The 23,968-nt window shown below is 39.4% G+C and overlaps 1 protein-coding gene across 2 annotated transcripts in view; it reads right to left on the reverse strand.

Moving 5' to 3' along the window:
- ITGAV (integrin subunit alpha V) overlaps positions 1 to 23,968 on the reverse strand; it is a 76,824-nt gene that overhangs the window by 45,161 nt on the left and 7,695 nt on the right. The window contains exons 2-4 of one of the 2 annotated variants that reach the window (XM_016212598.2): positions 22,783 to 22,910; positions 3,351 to 3,442; positions 2,109 to 2,223 (exon numbers count right to left, since the gene is read on the reverse strand). In XM_016212598.2, coding sequence (XP_016068084.1) covers positions 2,109 to 2,223; positions 3,351 to 3,442; positions 22,783 to 22,910 — 335 coding nt within the window. Of the gene's footprint in view, positions 1 to 2,108; positions 2,224 to 3,350; positions 3,443 to 22,782; positions 22,914 to 23,968 lie in introns of both variants that reach the window. The other variant, XM_016212524.2, reaches the window with a different exon arrangement.

A 23,968-nucleotide genomic window follows, 5' to 3' on the forward strand; every position in this document is an offset into this window, starting at 1 on the left:
TAGCCCTATAAAGCTGGCACCCCAGGTAAAAGCAATCACTGGGTTGCATAATTTATTGAAGTATGAAGAAGACACAAAATACTAAATTTGTACTTCTGAAGTCTTTTGTCCAACACAGTGTTTCACCAACAATGACACGGGCCCAGAGTGGTTAAGTGAATCACCCACAGCTACAGGCGGGTTGTCAGCAGAAGGAGAGAATATACCCAAGTTCTCAGACTCCTGCTTAGGAGCACTTTCATCGGGGCACGTTGCCCCTTGTAACCAGGGCCTGTAGGTAGCTTAATATTTCAAAAGTTGAGCAGAAAAACATGTACAATGATCATGGGATACAGAAAACCAGATTTATTAAGAAGAAAGGTATTCACTTTGCTTTTTTGAGGTGGTTATTTGTACTTTTTCTAAGATTTGAGGTTTTATTATTTAGATGGGGGATTTTTTTTCTGTAAAGGGGCCAGAGAGCAAATATTTTAGGCTTAGAGGCTATAGAGTCTCTGTGGCAACTACTCAACTCTCGCTTCAGAGACAGCATGTAAACAAAGGGGTATGGCTGTGTCCCAATACAATTTGATTTTTAAAAAGAGGTGCACAAGCCATATAGTTTGCTGACTTGATTTGGATGTTACATACGTTAGAAAATAAGGTTTAAAAAGATATTATAATTTGTGTGCCTAAATCCAATAAAAGTGAAAGATTTGTAACAGATGCATCATGCAAACATTGTCTTAATCCTTCAAATACATATCGAGAGAACTATTTATTACTAGAGGGACAAAATGACAAAAACTACTGGCCTAACAGGGCAGTATATCCACAGGGATCATCATCAGGACGCTGTTTTCAGAAGCGCTCCCTGTACTCTCACACATCAGGAATTATCGAAACCTATGTGCTCGTGAAAGCAGGATGTATTGTTTGTAGAAAAACTGTGCTTAATACGGGAGTAACTGAAGTGAAAAACATTTTCTATTGTTAGTAATACAAGGGGAAAATTCCTTTGGGCAGATCTGGTTTAAATCCCCATCAGACCATTCGATAATGTAAGATGTAGACAAAAATTACTGCAACTGTCTGAATCCCAGTTCCCACATCTAGCACAGGCGCATAAGGGTGACTTTGTGTGTGTGTGTCTGTTGTATAAATAAGTTACAAACCTGGCACACGAGAGTTAGCTCATTCTTCATAGCTATAAAATTATCTTCTCCCAACTGATCGATGTTTCTCTTTCTCTCTCTTTCTCTCTCTCTCCTTTCCCCTCTCTCTAAAAATCAATGATTAAAAAAAAATTTTTTTAAGTGCTCTAAGTATAAACACCATGCTGCATTTCAATAAGCTTTTATTCTATATCTGGTTTAAAGGGGATCTGGAGCGATGGCCAATTTAACAAAGGTGGGAAGGTAAAAGGATCTGAATGCCCAAGGAAACAGGATGTACAGAGCTTGAGAAAGAACAGTCCAAATTATAAGTGCTCAAAAGCATCTTAAATCACAATATCAATTTCACTTGAAATTTCAAACAATACTAGAGAACAGTGTGAGATCTTCTGGATTATCAAAAGAGGAGTAAGCTTGATAACAGATCGATAACGAAACTCTGATAAAAGCAAGGAAATGCAGACTCAGAGTCCTGAGCTCAACGTTTCACCTTCCTATATACATTCTGGCTCTTTAAGACAAAATTTTTTATTTTTAACATCATTATTAATATAAAACTATATTAGTATAAAGTTCTCAAACCTCAGAATCCATCAAAATCACCTTGTAGAATTTGTTTAAAATGCAGGCACCTGGGCCTGCTGAATCAGATCTCTGCCTTAGAAAAGCTCAATGGAGCATCTTTTGACTAAAGGTGACTGAAAATGTTTCTAAAATCACATATTAATATTACTAACCAAGGAAGATGAAACTTCGTTCTTAGGGAGACAAGCCTGCTGACTCCACGTTTGGAATTACTTTACATTAACAGGATTTTCATGTTGCTGTCATCGAACATCGCAATAGGTCTATAAGTTTTAATACCCCTGCCCCCCCCCACACACACACTCACATTTTTAACCAGCCAGGCTTCCCAACCCCTCCTTAAAAGCTGGGACAGCTTCCTCTACATACTTGACCTGCATGGAGCGTACTCGACAGTCCTCGCTCCGTACTGAAGAAAGCACGTTCCCACGGGCTCCCTCTCCTGCTTCATTTCAGTCCTCCAGTGGTACAGGGGGGCACAGGCCTGCAAGCAAAGGGCGAGTCAAGGAACCCAAATGCCCTGAACGAAGTCAGTGCTGCGGACAGCCCGGACCACCTCAGAGAAACAATCCCCAGGAGAGAGGCTTATGACACACAGATTGTGCGTATTTACAGCCCCGGGTTCAGGATAGGAACGAGTGGGGAGAAGGTCTAGTTCGAGAATCTGGGGCCCAGAACAGAGCCCAGGGACACCCCACCTTTAGAAACTGAGCAGAAGAGGAGCCGTTAAAGGAGATCGCAAAGGAGGAAGCAGCAAGATGGGAGAAAGCCAGGAAAAGCGCGGTGTCCCAGGAGCCAAGGGAAGAAAACAATTTCAGAAAAAGAGGGGGTCAGCTGACCTTGCTGAATGGTGCAGAGGGGCAGTAAAAATAACTACCAGTGGCCCAGCCAGCGTGGCTCAGAGGTTGAGCGTCAACCTAGGATCCAGGAGATCGACGTTCGATTCCCGGTCAGGGCACATGCCTGGGTTGTGGGCTCGATCCCCAGTCGGGGGAAGGCAGGAGGCAGCCGATCAATGACTCTCTCATCACTGATGTTTCTCTCTTTCTCCCTCTCCCTTCCTCTCTCTGAAATCAATAAAAACATATTTAAAAAAAAATACCAGTGGACTTCAGTGACCTGAAAGTGCAGGGTGACCTTGGCTGTGCCGACCTGAAAGCCTGGCTGGAGTGGCTGGGAAGAAAAAGGAAGTGAAGAGTGGAGGCGGTTACGGCAGAAAACACTTGCCAAAGTTTCTGAAGACGAGCCAGGGAAGGGGCCAGGGCACCGGCGGAGATGAGGCAAAGGGAAGAGCGTGCGTTTGCAGAGAGAGGAGGTTCTGGGGGCTGATGAAACAGAGGCACACTATTCCTAAACCTGGCTGGATAGAAAGAGGCGATGGGAACTATCAAGCACGGTGGGGGAAATGGAAAGGCGGGAATGAAGGTGGAAAGTGGCGGAACCAAGTCTGTGAAGAACAAAAGATGAGGTGGTGCTGGACCAGCTATCATCTCATTATGCCCTGTGCCCGGGAGTACGCTGAGTTTTACCATCAGCTTTTAAATCTAAAACTTCCTTTGTTTTCACATAAATTGACTAAGCTGACCTATGAGTAAATATCCAAAAACTTACCAAAATTTTATCCTGCTTTGACCTCACAGATGCTCCAAACCACTGATGGGACTTAAATTCCAATGGATCATCCTTGGCAAAATCTCTATTGCCTAAAAAAAAACAACGAGGGATGAGAAAGAAAATATATATTCTTAGTATAACAGAGTTTATTTCAATCCAGCCAGGTTTAAGAATAGTGTGGCTTGATAAATCAAATACCACATTGCTTATTTATCTCATGTACTTTTCAACTAATCGCGAAAAGATGACTTAGAAATGTCTTAGGGTAGGAAAAAAATACAGAAACATAAAGTATTTTGGTAAAGAGAGACTAATTCTTTTTAAACCTTAGTTTGTTCCACTTAAAATCTCTTTAAAATAATCATTTTTTTATAAGTATATTGGACCAATACAGCAGACAAGTATCAATTTCGAGAATGCAGGCCAATGTGTAAATACCACCAAAAGTTTCGGTTAAATCTGCTCCCTAAGTCTCGCCCATCTAAGCTAGTTATTCAATTCCATTTTGAGGACTTAACGAGGACTGAATAGATATAAATAATTATTGAGAATTTCAATAATGCCACTTGTCTTACAGGCAAAGTGAAGGGTGCAACCTTGTTCACCATAATATTCTTTTAAATTTTTCATTGTTTTGAAAAAACTGTTTAATGTGTCAGCCTCCAAAGTCCTCTATCTGTCCAAACACCACTGTTCTTTGTCAGTGGTCACAGAGGCAGCATGTTACAAACAGCGGGAAAGGAGAGGGGAAATGGGACTGGCTAATATCTGCCCTTCACCGTGAAAACCCAGGTTTCCCAACAATGGCTGGCTTGCCTCTGAAGCCTATGTTTGCCATGCTGTCCCCACGGGAAAAAATATACGTCAGTGACCTACAGACCACCAGACAGTGCACAGAATCCCTTACATTTCCCATCCTTCCGTACTTAGGTTAGAGCCACATAACTAGTTCTTGCCAATAAGCTAAGAGCAGAAAGAAGTAACAGCTCAAGGTCAAGTCCACTTCCAATTCAAAACAGTTAAGAGTGGATATGAGTTAACTAATGATCATTAAAAAGAAAAGCAAAGCAAAACCACAATAAAATTATCATCTCACATCGGTTAGAATAGCTATTTAAAAAAAAAAAAAAAAGATAAATGTTTGGAAGGATGTGGAGAAAAGCGAAGCCTTGCACAGTTGGTGGAAATATAACTGGTAGAGCCATTGTGAAAAATATACAGGTTACTCAAGAAATTAAACATAGAACTACCACACGATCCAGCAACCGCACTTCTGGACGTATATAAAAAGGAAATAAAATCACTATCTCGAAGGGATAGCTGTGCTCCCATCATTCACAATGACCCAGACACGCAAGCAACCTCAATGTCTGCTGACGATGAATAAACAAAGCGCGAGGATCCAAGGTGGCGGCAGAGGAGGTGGACCATACACGCCCTCCCCCCAGGACCAAACTGGAATTACAACTGAAATACAGAACCGTCAACCTGAATCACCAGCTGAACACCAAGGATTTACAGGAGAACCCACATCGAAACTCGCAGGAAGGGCAGAGAGGCAAAAAGGGCCGGCGGGAGGGATAGCTCGGCTGCAAAGGCTCCCCCTGAAGAGCGTGGGCTCCCAAGCCCGCACGCACCGGAGACCCAGAGCAGGGGGGGGCCCCCGGGACACCTGGCAGCGAAAATCCCCGGGACTGTCTGCCGGGGACTCAGGAGCCCTCCGACAGGGCCAACGCCGAAATCGCATCGGCAGCCGCTCCCCGGCTCTGGGCGGGGAGGGCAGAGCGCATGGGAGTCCCCTAAGGAGAGACCGAGCTGTGTGGCTCCAGGCCTGTGGCTGAAAGAACAGACAAAACAGAAACAGACTCTCAGAGACAGAGAACAGACTGACAGCTGTCAGAGGGGAGGGGTGCTGGGGGCCGGGGGGAAGGTGAAGGGGTTAAGAAGAAGAAGAAGCCACTCAGACACAGACAAAGCATGGGGGTTCCCAGAGGGAAAGGGGTGGGGGTGAAGGGAGGAAGAAAGGGTGAAAGGGGAATCAGTGGTGACGGAAGGAGGCTTGACTTGGGGCGGTGAGCACACCATCCGTACAATATACAGATGACGTGTTACAGAACTGTACACCTGAAACCTACATAATTTTATTAACCAATGTCACGCTAATAAATTCAATAAAAAAATTTTTTTTGAAAGACTGCATGGTATTTACATACGCTGGAATACTATTCAGCCATAAAAAAGGGAATTCTGCCAGCTGAGACAACGCGGCCAAACGGGAAGGAGGGAAGGAGGCCAAGCGAAATAAGCCCGGTGCAGGACGCCGCTGTGCACTGCCAAGCAGGATATGTTTCTATCACTACCAAGTTCTACTTCCGTTTTTAAACAAGTACTGAAAATATCTCCTGCCATAATAACGATGGATGTCTTTGCAAACATCAAAGGTTTAACTTAAGCTAGAAAATGTGGTGAAAACGAAGTACAAATTTTACATATCTTTTTTGTTTTACACTTGCATCATCAGGTACTGTGGTGCACAAAAATCCATAGTCCTTTCCACATGGCAAGCCATTTACCAACAGTATTTAATGAAAATGAAAGAGCCCCAACCAAAGGTGGAAAAAAAAAAAAAAAATCAGACAACATGGCTCTTTCTGATTAAAAAAAAAAAGTACATTTGAAAAACCTAGAGCTTTACTAAAACTTAGATATGCTCCAAAACAACAGGCATGTACTAAAGCATCATGCGATTAAATGTGTTTTCAATTACATTACCAAACAAAGGAAGTCAAATATATTTGGATGTAATGTGTTGGCATACAGTGGAATCCAAAACAGTCTTCAAAAAATATGTTATCACCCATTGCTTTGAATGCCTCCAGCTTCAACAGGGTCATAACCGCAAATCACCATATTTTCAAGAAGTTTGCTCAATAGGAAGTTCTTTTCTTTACCACTCAGAATTTTACTCCCAAAGATGAAGTCTTAAAATACTTGTTTCAACATCAGGCAGAAGTTTTACTTAGAGGAAGTGTGAATAGAGGTGGGTGGGCGAAAAAGAAAAGGAAAGGCTGATCTCCACACAAACTGACAAGAAGCTCATTCATGATCTGGCTGAAACTGGCAGCTAATCAGGGACACATGAGTGAAGTAAATATTTTGAGTCACAGCCCTGAAGTCAGCATTCGGAGTGATGCCGGAACTCCACAGGCTGCTGGACCATGCCACCAAAACTCAAAAGGGAAATCAGATACAGACAACTGCAGGAATTCCAGGGCAGGAGGAAATGCTTCCTCAGACAACAGTCAAGAAAGAACAAAGATTTCTGTCCATAATTCTGTAAAACACCTTGGAATATTTGCTCTGATTTTCCAAATAAAGGGTATTTCATACAATGGTAAAAATGAGAAGAAATGTCCCATATTATATAAATGAACATAAGACTCTATACTATCATTTTCAAACATAGAGAATGTTGCTAGAGAAACTCGAAGCTAATTAGGAAGTTAAATCACTAGAGACTTGAAGATTTAATGTCTATTTTTGTTGGCTTTAATTTTGTCAATTGCACCCTATCAGACTCCCATGATTGAAGACTTCTGGTCAGAAGGCCACTGAGCAGAGCAAATGGTCATAGCTTTAGACTCTGCCCCCTGATCAGTAGCCAACTCTTCTCATTTCCTCAGAGTGTTTCAAAAGACAAGGTGGAACATGCAACTTGCTGGAGAATTATAGGAATGTTTCTTTTTAGACAAAGTTACTTTATCAACCTAAAGTTAAATTTTTTGTTTCATTTCCCCCCCCCCATGCCTAAGGAATATCCTTCCGAGCAACAAGATTATGTCATCTTTTTTGAAAAGGCCATAGTCAAGATGAATGCCAAAGCATTTGAAAATATTTGGAAGTTACTTGTGTTTTTAGTCATTTGATTCCCATTTATTACGATATGACTCTATGAATAATGAAATAATTTAGGTCCTCTAGGAGTTTATTTATTGCCCCCAAAAGCAGCTATTAAAACAGTGTAACGTACAGCATGGTGACTATAGTTAACACTGTATAGCATATTTGAAAGTTGCTAAGAGAATAATCTTAAAATTTTATATCACAAGAAATAAACTGTCACTATGTATGGTGATGGATGTTAACCAGACATTACAGTGATCAGTTTGCAATATACACAAATATGAAATTATTGTGTTATACACCTGAAACTAATGCTATATGTCAATCATACCTCAGTAAAAACAAAACAATGTCACCCCACATTCATCCTTTCATAAAATAGACAACTTGCAGATTTCCTTAAGCAGCTTTTTTACTTCAAATATTACTTTTGCTCAGTCACACTTCCTATTCTTTGTCTAAAACAATAACCTCCTAATACTGCTTATTTATTTATGTGAAAATTAAAAGGTCAGAGGAGGAAATCTTTGATCATTCATTTAAATAAATAAATCATGGGTACCTCCTATGTCTAAATGCAAGGAATATAGCAGTAGGTAAGACAGATAAGGCCCCTGCTATCAAGGGAGAGAAATAATAAACAAAATTATGTAAGATATTTTCAGAGTCAAAAGTGCTATGAAGTAAACTAGAGAGAAAATGATGAACAGACAGCTGCTGGTGTCATGTATTTATAACCTAATGATAATGATAATGTGAAATAATGTATTTCATTGATTCAAAGCTGTAAATATTCAGATATTAACATCTTTGAAATATGAATGTGGCCCGGCCGGGCGTGGCTCAGCGGTTGAGCATCGACCTAGGATCCAGGAGACTGTGGTTCAGTTCCCAGTCAGGGCACACGCCCGGGTTGCGGGCTCGATCCCCAGTCAGGACGTGCGGGAGGCAGCCGATCAACGACTCTCTCATCATTGATGTTTCTCTCTCTCTCTCTCTCTCTCTCCCCCCCCTTCCTCTCTCTGAAATCAATAAAGATATATTTAAAATAAATAAATAATAAAAGAAATACGAATGTATATTACAGTCAAGGGTGACTTATAATTCGCGCACTTTTAGTAGTTCATAAATAGTACATTTTAACATAAATGGCACTCTTACATTTACAGTTAACTGGTTTTTGACAAAGGTGCCAAGAAAATAGTTTTTCAACAAATAGTGCTGAGACAACTGGATATCAATATGCAAAAAGATTAATTTGGAACCCTATCACAAACTGTAATAAGGAAAAAAAACTCAGATCACAGACTTAAATGTAACAGCTGGACAACGATTTAGGAAGCCAAAAGTACAAGAGATGAAAGGTTGATGAATTGGACTCAACCAAAATTAAAAACTACTGTACTTCAAAAAAAACACAAAGAAAGTGAAAAAACAACCCCCGGAATGGAAAAAAGTATTTGCAAAGCATATATTCCATAGGAGACTTGTATCCAGGATGAATATGTATATATTCATCTCCCTTTTACAACTCAAGAATTTTTTAAAAAGAAAAAAGAATTAAAAATAGGCAAAGAACTTGAACAGGTATTTCTCCAAAAGAGATACACAGATGCCTAATAAGAACATGATAAGACGCTCAACACATTAGCCATCAGGTAAATGTGAAACAAAAATACAATGAAATACTTCACAATCACTAGGATGACTATAATTTTTAAAAAGACAAAAAATAACAAGTGTTCATAAGGATGTAAAGAAACTGAAACCCTCATAAAATTGTGCAGCCACTTTTTAAAATAATTTGGCAGTTTCTTAAAGAGTTAAACAGAGCCCTGGCCAAGTAGCTCAGTTAGTTAAGAATGAATCCATTTGCAAGGCTGCAGACTCAATCTCTGGTCGGGGCACATACAAGAAGCAACCAATGAGTACATCAGTAAGTGGAGTAACAAATCAATGCCTGTCTGTCTGTCTCTCTCTCTCTTCCTGCTTTCCTTCTTCTCTCTAAAATCAAATTTTTAAAAAATTTAAAAGGAATTTACACATTAAAAGAAAAAAAAAGTTATACAGTTAATACGTGACCCAGCAATTCCACTCTTGGCTATCTATCCAAGAGAAATGAAAACATGCATTCATACAAAGATTTGCACACGAATGTTCACAGCAGCATTATTCATAATAACCAAGAAGTGGAAACAACTCAAATGTGCACTTACTGGCACATGGATAAAAAAAGGCTCACGGAACATTACTGAGCAATAAAAAAGGAACAGAGCACCAATACTTGTGACAACATGAATGAACTGCCAGACACAAAAGACTGCATGTTGTGTTATTCTATTTACACGAATATCCAAAAAAGCGAACTGCAAAGACATGGGAAGATTTTTGATTGCTTAGGGTTCAGGATGCGAATGTGGAGTGGCTGACAGTGAACATGAGGCTTCTTTTCAGTGTATGGAAATGGACTTATGGTAGATTATATCTCAATAAAGCTTTAAAAAACAAAATAAATGACAAACCTGTCAGGTGGAAAGGTAGCTGCAACACTAAACAGAAATGTGTGTATGTAATAAAGACTTGTTCAAAATTAACAGAAAATAAAAAATCAGTAGGGTAATAGACCAAGAATAAGAATAGATAATGTAAAACAAAATAAACCAGAAAGAGCTAATGAGAAAACTTAACCTCACTAGAAATCAGAAATGCAAATTAAACAAGATAAATGTTTCATACAGACTAAGAAGGATAATATCAAGTTTGATTTGGAAATACGTTGTATCATTTTCACATCCCTTTGACTTCTAAATTTCATTTTTAGAAATTGATTCTAAATAATTAAAATTCAAACAGAGACTGTTAAGTCGTTTTTTTAAAATATCCAACAGTAAGAGACAGATGGAGTAAATTATAATTTTATGTTATTTCTACACACACACAAACCCGTTACACATACAAAGATATCCCACAGCCACTGGTTTCCTGGGTTGCAGGATTGGGAGATTTTTAATTCCTTTTTGCCTCAGTGTTTTCTCATTTTTTCAATGAATGATTTGGCATTATTTGTATAATGTTTTAAAAGGTGGGGGGAGTAGTGTGGATACATATCCATTAATTTCCACATACAAATTAGTTAAAAGCTTCCATATCCCCTCTTAATTAACTTTATGTTTGTATTTCATCTCCCACACATAAAGGAGTTTTAGTTCCTAAAATTCAAGAACATTAAAACTGAACAAGCTCCTCCTAGCAATTTTTATAAGCATTATCCTCCTGTTTCTCTAGTCCATGTCATAGAGTCAAACTATTAGGGTAGTATATTGCAAAAAAACAATTCATTAAAAAAATCAAAATTCTAGATGTTACTGAAAAAATGGAGGCAAATAATTTCTTTGACTTAATAAAAAAAAAGTTCCTTAATTAGGAAACTTGGATAGTCAGTGCTTAGATATTTGTATTAATGAAAAGATAATTTGCGTTATAAACTTCAAAGCGTCTTTAAATGTCCCTAGAAACATAATTGTTGACTTAAAATGACAAGAGATAAAGGTCCCTAAATCTAAAGTGCTGGAAGTCACAGATTACTGAAAAACTAATCATTTGTGAATATAAAAATAGATTCTAAAACCATAATCTATGAACAGGAGAAAGTGTTACTAATTTTCATAGAGCTGTCCAGAAACATCTTTTATATAAAATTAGATATCATTTTGTTCGAAAAGCAAATAGGAAGCGTCAGAAAAGTAAAGCCAGAAGAAAACATGATGCAGCTCACTTCACTGGGATCAGTATTTATTTATGTATTTATGGAGTTATCTCTACCACAGGGGACCAAGAATCAAAACCTTCCCGTTCCGTGAACAAGACTGATAGTTCGGCTGGAGCCAGCACAGAGAATACAGGCCCTTTGAAAACACCCACTGCCTTATCAATGCTGGTTTGTTTCCTCCTAGTGCTGGAAGGAAATGATCCGGAAAGCATCTAACATTTAAAAAAAACCCTCGAATCAGAGGGAAGGAGGGGGGTGGGAGAGTAACCAAAGAATTTATATGCTACATGCATAATCCAAGGACACAAACAATGGTGTGGTGAGGGGCTGGGGGGGAGGGGGGCAGGTGGAGGGGGTCAATGGGGAGAAAAAGAGACATCTGTAATATTTTGAATAAAAAAATAAAAAAGTCAACAATAGAAAACAAAAAAAAACTCTGCTGAAGATTTTTTTTTTTTTTAAAATACATCTTTATTGATTCAGAAAGAGGAAAGGAGGGGGAGAGAGAGAGATAGAAACATCAATGATGAGAGAGTCATTGATCGGCTGCAGCCGCAACCAGGGCATGTGCCCTGACCAGGAATCGAACCTCGATCGCCTGGATCCTAGGTCGATGCTCAACCGCTGAGCCACGGCCGGGCCGGGTTCTGCTGAAGATTTTTTTAAAAAGCCAAGTCAATGTTAAGTCTTCAAAAAAATGGGTATGTGTCAGGTCAAAGCGACCAGGGAAGAGGCCGTAAAGGATCCTAAGATTCAGTTTGGGCAAAACATTTAAAGTGTTAAAATGCCAACTAACTGCAGGAGTATTAGTCACCTAGTAATAAAGGAATTTGATTAATTGATTTCTAGGTTGCCTACCAGCTCTCCAATTACCAGAGTATGACAGATTATATCTGGAGAAACAGTTTCATTAAAAAGAAGAACGGCCCACCCAGCCCATGGCTCAGCGGTTGAGCATCGACCTAGGATCCAGGAGATAGGGGTTCGATTCCCAGTCAGGGCACATGCCCTGGTTGTGGGCTTGGTCCCCAGTCAGGGGAGTGCAGGAGGCAGCCGATCATTGACTCTCTCATCATTGACGTTTCTCAGTCTCTCTCCCTCTCCCTTTCTCTCTCTGAAATCAATAAAGACTTTTTTTTTAAAGAAGAAAAACAAAGCAAAACAAAGTAATTCCTTAGTTCAGTATGAACTTATTTTGTATTAACAAGGGAAAGGAGACTATTTTTCTGTGTTTTCAACCTTGTAATTTGCAGGTCTGTCGCAACTGTAGAGGTATCTAACACAACTCTGAAAGACACACAATTCACCAAGAGGACAAATTGCACCTGAGAGGCTGCATGATTATCTTAATTGCAATGAAAGTTGGAAATCAGATGGCACAGAGGCTAGAGAGCAGCTGAACATTTTCTATTTTCTATTAAATACAAAGTGTTGTAATATGCAGAAAATAGCACTTTTGTTGACCAGAGAGAGCTGGCCTGGCCAAGGTTTGCCCACAGCCTACAGCCAAGCCCTTCTGGGAACTAGGGGCGAAGTGTTCCAGCAAGCTGTTTGGGTAGGCAGGGAGTAATCTGACTTCTGACCTTCTCTAGGACAGGTACTATTGGTGAGAGGTGACATCCATTCACTGAATCTGGAATACAGAAGCTTCTCCCCTTCTTAAGGGACATATTAACAATCATATCGGCAAGCCCGTATTTCTAAACAAAGAGACTTTGCAGGACCAGGTGTTGCATGTTCTCCCCCCTCAGTGCAGATCATAAGTCTGTCTTTCTGCAAAGACTTAGTATTGAGAAAACTGGGCAATAATCAGTTTGTTAGTAACATTTGCTTCCAAGAAAAGGAAAGCATGTTGCAAGGACAGGATTTTCCCATATCTTCAGAGACATTATCTCATGCCACATGCTTATGTGACAAATGAGAAAAACCAAGGCTGGCAAACTTAAGTCACTTGCCCAAGGTCACATCTAGTGAGTCTCAGAGCCTGAATCTGAGCCTACATCTTCTAAGTCTAATTTGCATTCCTCATAATCACAGAGTCAAAGCAAAAAGAACAAGAGAGGGAACAAAGCCTGCTGACATAAGCACGGTTCTTTGCCTAAAGTAACTTGCAGTATAACCAACATCAAGCAAGAAAATATAGAAAAGGGAGGGTACTGCTGCCCAAAGATGTCCAAGTCCTAACCCCTAGAACCTACATGTGAATAGGTGACCTTAAATGGCAAAAGGAACTTTGCGGGTGTGATTAAATTAAGGACCTCAAAATAGGTCACTCTAGATTATCTCAGTTGGCTGAATGTAATCACAACCGGGAGGCACCACAAGCTAAGGAATGAGTGGCCTCTAGAAGCTGGAAAGGCATGAAAACAGATTCTTCCCCAGAAGGAATGCAGCACTACAGACACCTTGATTTTAGCCCAGAGATCATTTTGGGCATTTGACCTCCAGTACTAAAGGTAATAAATGTGTGCTGTTTTTAAACCAAGTTTATAGTCACTTATTACAACAGCAGTAAGAAAATAATTCAGGCAGGAAGACAAAATTGAAATAACAAACCACCCCATGTCTATTACATGAATATTCTCAATAATATTTTGCATGCTGACATAATACAGTTTGGAATGTATTTACGTCCTAATATACACAGATCATTAACCCTAAAACTAAATCATATGCTAATCTTTACTTAAGGTGTACTTTTCCACATCCGCATTCAAATAAACCGTGTATTCTACATATCAATCATCTTAGTGTAAAACAAACAAATCTTATCTCAAAATGACCCCTTCATTTTCACAAGTTCCATAATTCTTCAAAGGTCATATGATTCTGTCAATTCAGGAAAACATGGATTTTCAGCCATTATGCAGATCTTAGTTAAAACTACAAATTGGGTGTAGTCACTAGATGAAAGGGTTTAAAAATCCAAGAGAGCAACCACTATATTAATGCAAATTGTAACATTTCAATCACTATACAAAGATGTAAAGTAAGACAGTAAGCTTTCCTTTTTACATCTTTTGTTTATATATTATGCCAAGAAAATCAGCAGGGCCCTGGCCAGGTGGCTCTGTTGGTTGAAATATCTTCAGTACACTAAAAGTGTGTTCAGGTTCAATTCCTGGTCAGGGCATATACCTAACTTGTGGGTCTGATGCCTCATCGGGCATGTACAGGAGGCAAACGATCAATGTTTCTTTCTCTCTCTCTCTCCCTCCCTTCCTCTCTCGAAAAAAGAAAAATAAAGACAAGCTCGAAAAAAAAAATTAATAGAGAGCATGTTTGCAACTAAATCTCACAAATCCAAGAGAGAAATTTTAGCCTGAGGTTTCCTTTGGTTCCTGCAGGCTCACTAATGCATAAATGTAATTCAAAAAAATCAAAGCAGCAAGTAAGCTTGCCATCTTGAACTTTCCAGTAAACTAAACTTTTCATCATAGACCCCTACATTTTCCCTTAATTGTTTAAAAGTCATGTCTACAATATTTTAAAGATATCCACGTGATAATATTATAACTTATACCAAAAGTAATGACCGGGAAAATTAATAGACTATGTACTGAAAGTGTTATCTGCCCTGCAGTGTTCATGTCAAACCCACTTAGTAACATGGAAAGAAACGGTCTACCCAAGATCTACCCACTGGGCTCTCCACCCTTTTATTTTTAATACAGTGCTCTATGTGTGTTAGGCTTTATGCTGAATTTATTTGGTTAGACTGCTAATTCAGAGTATCTTTTTAAAATTCATTTAGAACCTTCCTTAGCTAACTTCCAGTTTCATTTCTTATCATACTTTCAACACCTCACCACCTCCACCATACACAGATAAACCTTATACAGTAAGTCCTCATTTAACGCTGTCAAACTGATAAGTTCTGCGACTAAGCTAAACGACGCAGTAAGGACACCAATTTTACCAGAGGCTAAGTGATATAAACAACAGTTAAGTTTCTACAGCATCTCACCAATGTTATAATGAAACAACATTGAATGAAGTAACATTATTCAAGGATGTGCTGTACTGACACAGAGACATGTAGGTGTGGTCACATGGAATTGCTTGATTTTCACTCATGACTATTTTTACTAAACCATGCAAAAACTATTCCTCTGCCCTGGCCTAGTGGCTCGGTTGGTTGGAGCATCGTCCTGAACGTCAAAACGTTGTAGGTTCAATTCCCGGTCTGGGCACATACCTAGGTTGTGGGTTCAATCCTGGTCAGGGTGCACACGAGAGGCAGCCAATCAATGCTTCTCTTTCTCTCTCTCTACTCCCCTTCCTCTCTCTCTAAAACCAGTAAAACATATCTTTGGGTGAGGATTTTAAAAACAAAACAGAAAAAAACCTGTTTCCTCTACCTGGACCCATCTCTTCCACATCTAGTGAATTCCATCTCATTTTTCATTACCTCACTCAAACGTCACCAACTGCTCTGGGAAGCTTTCCTCAAAGGCCCCAGACAGAGTCGGATACTCTCCGGTTATGCCTCCTTCATTCTGGTATAAATCTATTTGTCTCTACTGCTCAGAGTTAAAGTAAAATAAATGTAGACTGGTTTTCCAAACATATTTTTAAAACCTTCCCTTTTCCCCTACTACCCAAAATCATGCCCTGGGTAGAAAGAAAAGCACACTAAGAGTATTCACCTTTCTTTTTTAAGAGCTAAGAAACTAAGTGCTACACTACCTTAAAATAAAAATCCAGACTTTCTTCCTCAGCCCCTGCCACGTGTCTTAATGCATGTAACCGGCCTCAGTGAAAAGGCCTTCTAATAAAGTACACACTGTCTAACATCCAGGTACATCTTGGGCAAAGTAAAATTAGTCCATGAATTATTAATCAGTAATAGATACATATTGTACTGAGAATGGATGCTTTCTATTACCTGGTTTTCCAATCAAAAAGATAAAAAGGCATCCTATGAGTCCCTTTTTTTTCCCTTTTGAAGGACCCTAGGCTGTAATTCCCTATACAAGTTCATAATCCATCACTTCTTAGTTGTGAGATAAGAGGCCTGCCTTGATTTTCAAAGGCACATGACTTAGACCCAGCCAGTCAAATACTCCCATAAAAGCTTTGAGTCTCTAGCAAGTGATGCAGAGAGGGAGGGATGGGAATTATTCTCATGATGTTGACCCTCAGTTAGCAATACCAGTTCCAGCAGCAGTAAACCCAGCACTAATGGTTCCTCTCTCTGTTTGCTTCTCTTGGTTCCTGCCCATTTTTCAGAAAACTAGTGTTACCAATACACTTCCAATAAATTCCTGTTTAGCAAAATTTAGCCGGGGTCTATTTTTATTGCTTTTCATAGAGAACCCAACACCTGTACAGAATAGACACATACGCAATCACTCATACGTCATACAATGGTGAGCAGAAATAAATTGTTCCCTGCTTTGAAGAGCTTACAATCTAGTCAGGAAAACAAACATATTATAAGATAAGCAGAAAAAAAAAGAAAACCAACATAAACTGCAGCTTAATGAAGAAAAAGAGCTGTACTCAGTGCAATGAGACTGCCTGCAGAGTAGAAGCTGACTTAAAAGAGGAGGGGAATGGGAAAGGACTCTTCATAATATTTAACAAAAACTATTTAGAAGAACCTTACTATAAAAATTTTTATTGTGATTCTGGAGCTAGCTGAGGTTTGTTCTTTTTACAGGAAGGGATAGTCACTATTCTGTGTTTTTCTAAAGAGAAACAGCCCAAGAAACAAATGAGCCAAAAGTCTTTCACACAGTTACAAACTTCAAATGTTGGCCCAACAACCATCGGAGGGCTTCTCGTGGCTCAACTAAACTTTCAGACTCACAAACCTCCAAGGCCACCCGTGGCACCAGCCTATTTAAAGGATGTAGGACAGAACTAGACATACTCCCTTGATAAGAGTCCTTATGTGAACTTCCCCAAGCAGCAGGACACACAGCTGTCCAGAGCTCTTCTCTTTGCCTCCCCAGATGACAGCTCAGATATGAATAAACATGATCTGGTGAGTAGGGAAGCTACCCTGGTTCAAAGCCTCACTGCCCCATTGGGATGGCATCTCTTGCAGTGATTCTATAGCTATAGCTTTCAGGGCTCCTGCAAAGAACATGCCAGTGATAAGTCACTGTACTCGGGGAACCCCGAAGCTATAGCATCCTCATCAGGTATTTATCCTCTATTTACAGTTTCCCCCAATCTAAATGCAATTTACCAACCAAAAGCCACTTTGGGCATAAGCAATATTATCTAGTTGCTTAGCCACTCATGGCCCAGTAAAATAGAACAAGAAACTTAACGGAAGAACAAATTGGCATGTAGAATAGGAAAGGCTTTTAATAACCATTTCCCAACAGCCAACTTGATAATATACAATTGTAATATCCACAGGGGTGCGCAAAAGTAGGTTAAGGCTGTAACACTAATAAGTAACACAATATTAATAAATAATAATACAAGAATAAACTCTGTTTCACATACTCACAACTGTAAACCTACTTTTGCCCAGTCCTGTATTAGGTAGGTTGCACTGTGCTGGAGTAACAAGCATCCCCAAAACCTATTAGTCAAAAATAACAAAAGATTATTTTGTACACATACATTGTGGGGATAAGAGTCTATGCTTCCTGTCTTCCACTCTCTGCGACCTAGGCCAATAGAGGCTCTATCACTTAAACTATCACTATTCAGAATAATGACCCAACTATTAAACCCTTCTGTCCACAAACGACATCCTTCTGCTCAAGTTTTATTGGCTAGGAAAAGCCACATGGGCATACCTAAATTCAAGGGCTTTCCCAGAGGTTTTAGAAATATGATATGGATGAATAGCTGCAATATCTATTATATCATAAATCAGAGCTAATTTAAATAAAATAATTTTATAAATTTTACTTCCCAAATTAGAAGAATGGAAACATTTAAGTCTCTTCTGAACTCAGAAACACAACAAAGTAAAGTAGACAAACCAACTCATTTCAACTCTTCTTGATCACCCCAGGAATGTGGAAAGATAGGTAATTTTCCCAAAATAACACTGGAAAAATGACAGAGCCTACATTTGAACCCAAGTCTGTCTGGCTCCAAGGCCTATTTCCTCACCATGGCATCACCATGTAGAGCAGACATGGAGCGAGGGAAGAAAGGAGAGGCCAAGGGCAAACTCCACGAGCATGAAGAAGGTGAGGCGGAACAGGGGGACAGGACAGCTCCCAAAGAGCGGCAGACTTCAAATAAGGAAGGGATGGTCAGTGGGGAGAGCTGGAAAGGGATTCAAGAGGGTGGGGGATAAGCAGCGTCCGCTGACCAAGTTCAACTGGGGCCTCCGCCGGGACGGGCGAGGCAGCTGCCAGACTGAAGCGGGTGAGCAGGGAAACGAAGGGAGGCACCACACTGAACATTCTGGACGTGAAGGGGGGAGAGAGGAAGATGACTAAGAACACACATGTTCAAGGGAAAGCGGTTTTGATTAGTTTTTCAGGTAGGAAAAACTGAAGCACATTTGGAAGTTTGTTTTCTTTTTAAAAAGGAAAAGGGCAAGACAAAGGCAGGGTCTTTGAGAAGGAAGGAAGTTATAATTGTATAAGACAGCTTATATTTACTGGGTGGAAGTCTTAATATAAAACAGCTTATATTTACTGATCCACTGCAAAAGGCCTGTCCCTGGACTAAGCAGGCGACATGTCTTAACGGATACATAAAGCCCCTCGTTCAGTCCAAGGCATGCCTCTGGAGCAGGTCTGCTGAGGACCACTGACTCGGAGATGGCAGCAACCTGGCAGCAGTAACCTGGGCAAGTAAACGGCAGGGCTGAGGTCTGAGCCCCAGGCAGTGGCCTCCAGAAACCACACTTATCCATCCACTCAGCTACCGTCAAGGCTGAGATAAGGGAAAGAACTAGAGGAAAGCCATTGTCTCTTGAGATAATCAAAAAGATAAAAGAGAGCGGAGCAGGGGAGATGTTTCTGTGTTTGGCCCAGGATGGGGTGATGGCTCCTAGGGGCAGAGGTGTGAAGGAAGTTCAGGAGGATGCTCTAAGTTTTAAGCATTTCTTCCATAAAGTCAGGACTCAGTCTGATGGTGCTGCTTCTAAATAGACATTTTCAAGACTAGATTACTGAAATCTATATTGTCCTCTGTTTTAAAATTCAGACACTATATGGATAAAAATCCTAATGTGAGAAAGTGAAGTCTTAATTTGTATATTCTTTTCATATGAGAAGTCTCAGAAGTTATACAAAATAATAAAGGAACTATCATAAGCAAGGACCTAAGAGAACAAAATGAAAAATACATTATTGTACATGTATAACTAATGGACGTTAGTTATTTCTTCACTATAGGAAAAGCTTCTACGATTAATTAGTTTTTTCATTTATCCATTTATTGGGCACCAACTTGTACCAGGCACCGGACATCATTCTAGGCTCAGAAGTTTCAGTGCTGAACAAAACAGATAAAAAACTATCCTCATGGAACTCATACCCTATTTGAGAAAGAAACATTAATTAAAAATAAATAACATACAGCAGTGTGAGTACTACAGTGAAAAGTAACGCAGAGAAGGGGATGAGAGCACAGAGTGGCAAGAAGGGAATTGCAATTTTAAATAAGATGGTCAGCGTGCAACTGAGAAGACGACATTTAAGTAATTCTCAAAGGTGCTGGTGGAGGGGGACCCAACATACATTTGAGGAAACAATGGTCCAGGCAGAGGAAACCACCCAGGCAAAGGTGAGGTGGAACTGCGCCTACTGTTTACAAGCCACTGCAAAGAAACCGGGGGAATCTAGAAGAGAGTGAAGGAGGGGAGAACAGGAGGTGAAGGTAAAGGGAGAACGAGTGGACTGGGATGCTCGGAGTTCCCTCAGCGACGACGGACAGCAGGGAAGGTATGCGTAGGATCTGAGCTGAAGTGTCACGATCTGAGTATTTTGAAAGCCTCACTCCGGCTGCTGTAGGAACAGTCAGGGGGTATCCAGGGCGGAAATGGAAAGAACAGCGAGGGGTGTGGACTCGCCAGCTGCCCCTCGGGTCTCCTGTCTGCGGTCGTCCGGCCTGACCTTCGCCCAGGACGCTGACAGTATGTATGACCTCACGCACCGCCGTGCCCACGGGCTGCCGGCCGGACTCAGCCAGCGGGGAGCAGGTGCAGAGGATGGAAAGGAGGAAGGAGTGAGGTCAGGGTTTTGTTTCCCGCGCCTCCCTTCCGGCCCCCCTGGGCTGGCCACTGCTCTCCGATGGAAGCCACAGCCCCTGCCACACGGCTCTCTCCCCTGCCCTCTGCCCTCTGCCTGGATGCTGGCAGCGGCTCCCTTCCGCGCAGGCACTGCTGATCCGTGAGGCCCTGCACAATCCTTTGTGAATAGTCCTTTTACTAAAAAGCTCCTGAAACTACCCCAGTTTAAGGGTGCCACCTCTTCCTGGCAGCACGCTTACTAAGTCAGGAGGCTGGGGCAACAGTCCAGGTGAGGAACAGGGAGGCTCAGACCAGGATGTTAGCAGCGGAACAGCGAGAAGCAGATTTTTAACTTGTTGACAAATCTAATGTCAAGCATGAGCCCAGATTTTGGCCTAAACCACCAAAAGGATGGAGTGTTGTCAACTGATTCATTTTTTTTAATTCATAAATCAATAAAAAGTATGTGCAAATATCAGGAAAAGAAGTAGTATGGCTTACAAATTCAAACTGCTTAGTCTTACAGTTAATTAAAGGAATGCAAATTAATGACAACATGAAACAGCATAATGTAACTTAATATATATTAGATACATATATAAGATACAATAATACTGTAACAATATAAAATTGACAAAGACTTAAAAATATGGTGATAATTGGTATTGGCATGGGCATCAGAAAACATAATTGGAAGGGTGTAAACCTTTGTGAAGAATAATTTGCAATCTATCAAAACTTTAATATACATATATTTTGATCTAAAATTCCCCTGCTAGATAGGGCTTTATCCTACACACATACTCACTCATATTCACACAAATACCAGTTACAAGATTTTAACTATAGCAGTGTTTATAGTAACAATAGACTGGGAACAACCTAAGTGTCCATCAATAAGAAATACACATGAAATAAACTGCGCTACACATACAATACTATCAGTCACTTACAATGAGGTTAATTAATAAATATCGGTATGGAAAGATACACAAGAGATTTTATATTGTCAGGTATGGGGTAGGAGTCGGGGGAGTCAGAGGCCTAACAGTATATTTAGTATATTCCTATTTGTGAGTTGCCTTTTTTCATAGGAGTAAGAAAATTCTAGAAGGAACAAAAAAATTGTTTAAAGCGATCACCTTTGAGCAGGCTGATGTAAGAAAGTTCTGTTTTTCATTGTATACACTTACGTACTGCTTGAAATTTTTTCTACCAAGTGCATTTTTTTCAATAAACAAAACACTATTTAAAGCCAAATTTCAAAAAAGACCAGTAATAAATTATCTTGCACTGCAGAAAAACCTATGGCGTTGAAATCAGAAACATAGTTCAAACTATCAAAACTGAACTACAGTTTCATCTTATTAGTCATCAATTTTTTTAGAAGATACAAATTCCCTGACGCATAATATTCTACATCACATGTCTTTCTCCATTTCAGGTAAACCTGAGCCTATTTACACACTCTTGGGGTTTTCCAAATGTTAACCATACATAGAAAAAACAGGGTTCAAATGGAAAAAAACAAACACGTGACCTGATTCCTATGAGTTGGTTTAATGACTGACACTCATTTTGGCACTGATCATGATCTCAAATGGAACAAACAGTCCACATCATTATTCCTGTTTCACTGACACTATAATTCCCAGAATGAATATATTTTAGAACTAGCAGGAAGTAACAATATGGAAAAAAAGCATTCATCTTCTTCAGGCTTATCTTAAAATATTCTATCAAAGCCAACAAACCAGAATCATAAAAAAACAAACAAACAACAACTATAAAACTATTGCACCTAAAGAATGTCACTGTTTCTTTAAGTCTTCTTCTCTAAGCTTTCAAAAATATACCTAAATATACCAATACAAATGCATACAGGGTCATATATATATGTAAATATATATACACACACATATAATTTCACCAATACAAATGTAAAACTTAAGTTATTTCTCATTTTCCTTATGCTATTTTCCTCCTTACTATTACAACCCTGACACTAAAATTTGTCCCTGTAGATAAAATTCTAATGTTATCAGAACCATAACACATAATTTTCCCAATAAATTTTGGATAAGAATTTTTAAAAAGTCAACCACATCTACTGAAATGCAAATAATTCCTTAACTGGTTTTGGTAGCACGACCCCAGGCTTAGATAGATGCATGATCAGAGAGTTGATTTTCTACAATTGTTAGTGAGTCGTGCTTCGATTCTGCCAATAGAGAAAGGACAGAAAACCTTGCTGTACCTATGAGTTCCCTCTTCTCAGAAGAGGTGCAAAAACATTGCAATAGATTTTCCCCAGATATCTGCAGACTGACATTATCAGTTTAAAGTCAAAGACATCCAAAGCAGTGGAAATGCAATGTATTTTTTAAATGCTTTTATATGCCACAAAATTGTAGGGGGGGAAAAAATCATATGATAAATCATTTGTCTTTATATAATTTTCTGTGGAGATCTGAAGTGCTGACATTATTTTATTAAATTTTTACATTTAACTTAAAGCAAGTACTTTCAAAAATTAATACTTTAAGAAAATCAAATCACAAATTTGAAGAAGGGGCCACGGCATCAACATTTACCTGTTGCATCAAATTCAATTGGCTGGCATCTGCGGTGAGAAGACCAATCACACTTGAGGACTTGCCCTCCTTCTACAATCCCAGGCTGGGTAGTATTTGCTTTGGGTGCTCCCACCAGAAGAAACATCCTGCTAAAATAGAAAAGAGAAGATTTTAAAAATGGCTCAAAGCATAAACAATATCTTATGATTTAGGAACAGGAATCATTTTTTTTATATTATCCACAAATATATATATTTTTTAACTATTCACTGAGGTCATAACATTCTTTATTCATCTGGAGCTCTCTTACATACACACATTACTCAATACAGTTTATTCATCCTAAGAACGTATTATAAGGCAACCACAGGATTACAGATCATTTAAAAATTTATGCTGGTCAAATTTAAATAAGTAGTTATTATATGTCGATTATATTTCATTACAGCTGTTAAAAATGTGCCCTGGCTAGAGTCATGGATTTGTTTTGATTTTTGGGGTGTGTGTGTATAGTCTGCTATACATTTTCTATATCCTGAATGAATTTTTTTTTTAATTATTCCAAATAAATAATTCTGAATTATGGTAGTTCTAAATATTATCATTTTTCCATTTGTAAAGCTTGCTTGTTTTATAACTACTGTACTTCAATTCTTTCAAAAAAATAGTGACTAACAAATTTCTTCTCACAAAATTAATCTGATCAATGCCTGGTCAAAGAACAGGATGACTATTCAATTTCTTAAAAATTCTCGGAAGTAATCAGGAGTCAAACTTTTAAGTAAAAGAGATCTTGTCTTTAGTTCTTTACTACTGTGGAGGAAAAAAGGGGCTTTACAATAATTTGACAAGTCCAGTGACCAAAGGCACACTTCACAGGATGATCTATTCATAAATTCTCAACTGGGCAGGTGATGGTGACAGGCACGCCCCAGTCAGATAACTTCTTTAGTAAAAGGTTTATCTGTCCCTTAAGCAAGCCCTGTCCATTGCTTTTGGGCATCTAGGATAACGCCCTTGAAATGTCCCCTTTCAGACACTTTGGAATGCAAACCACTCTCAAGAGAGCACATAATCTTTTTAACTACCTTGTAATCCAATCCCTGCCTTGCTTTCTCCCACGTACAAGTAATCTTCTTTATTTCCCTACTAATTTAAAATGCATAAAAAGAGCTGCAAACTGCCATTCTAGGAAGTATTTTAC

This window comes from Miniopterus natalensis, chromosome 8 (genome assembly GCF_054644295.1).
Source record: "Miniopterus natalensis isolate mMinNat1 chromosome 8, mMinNat1.hap1, whole genome shotgun sequence".
NCBI lineage: Eukaryota > Metazoa > Chordata > Mammalia > Chiroptera > Miniopteridae > Miniopterus > Miniopterus natalensis.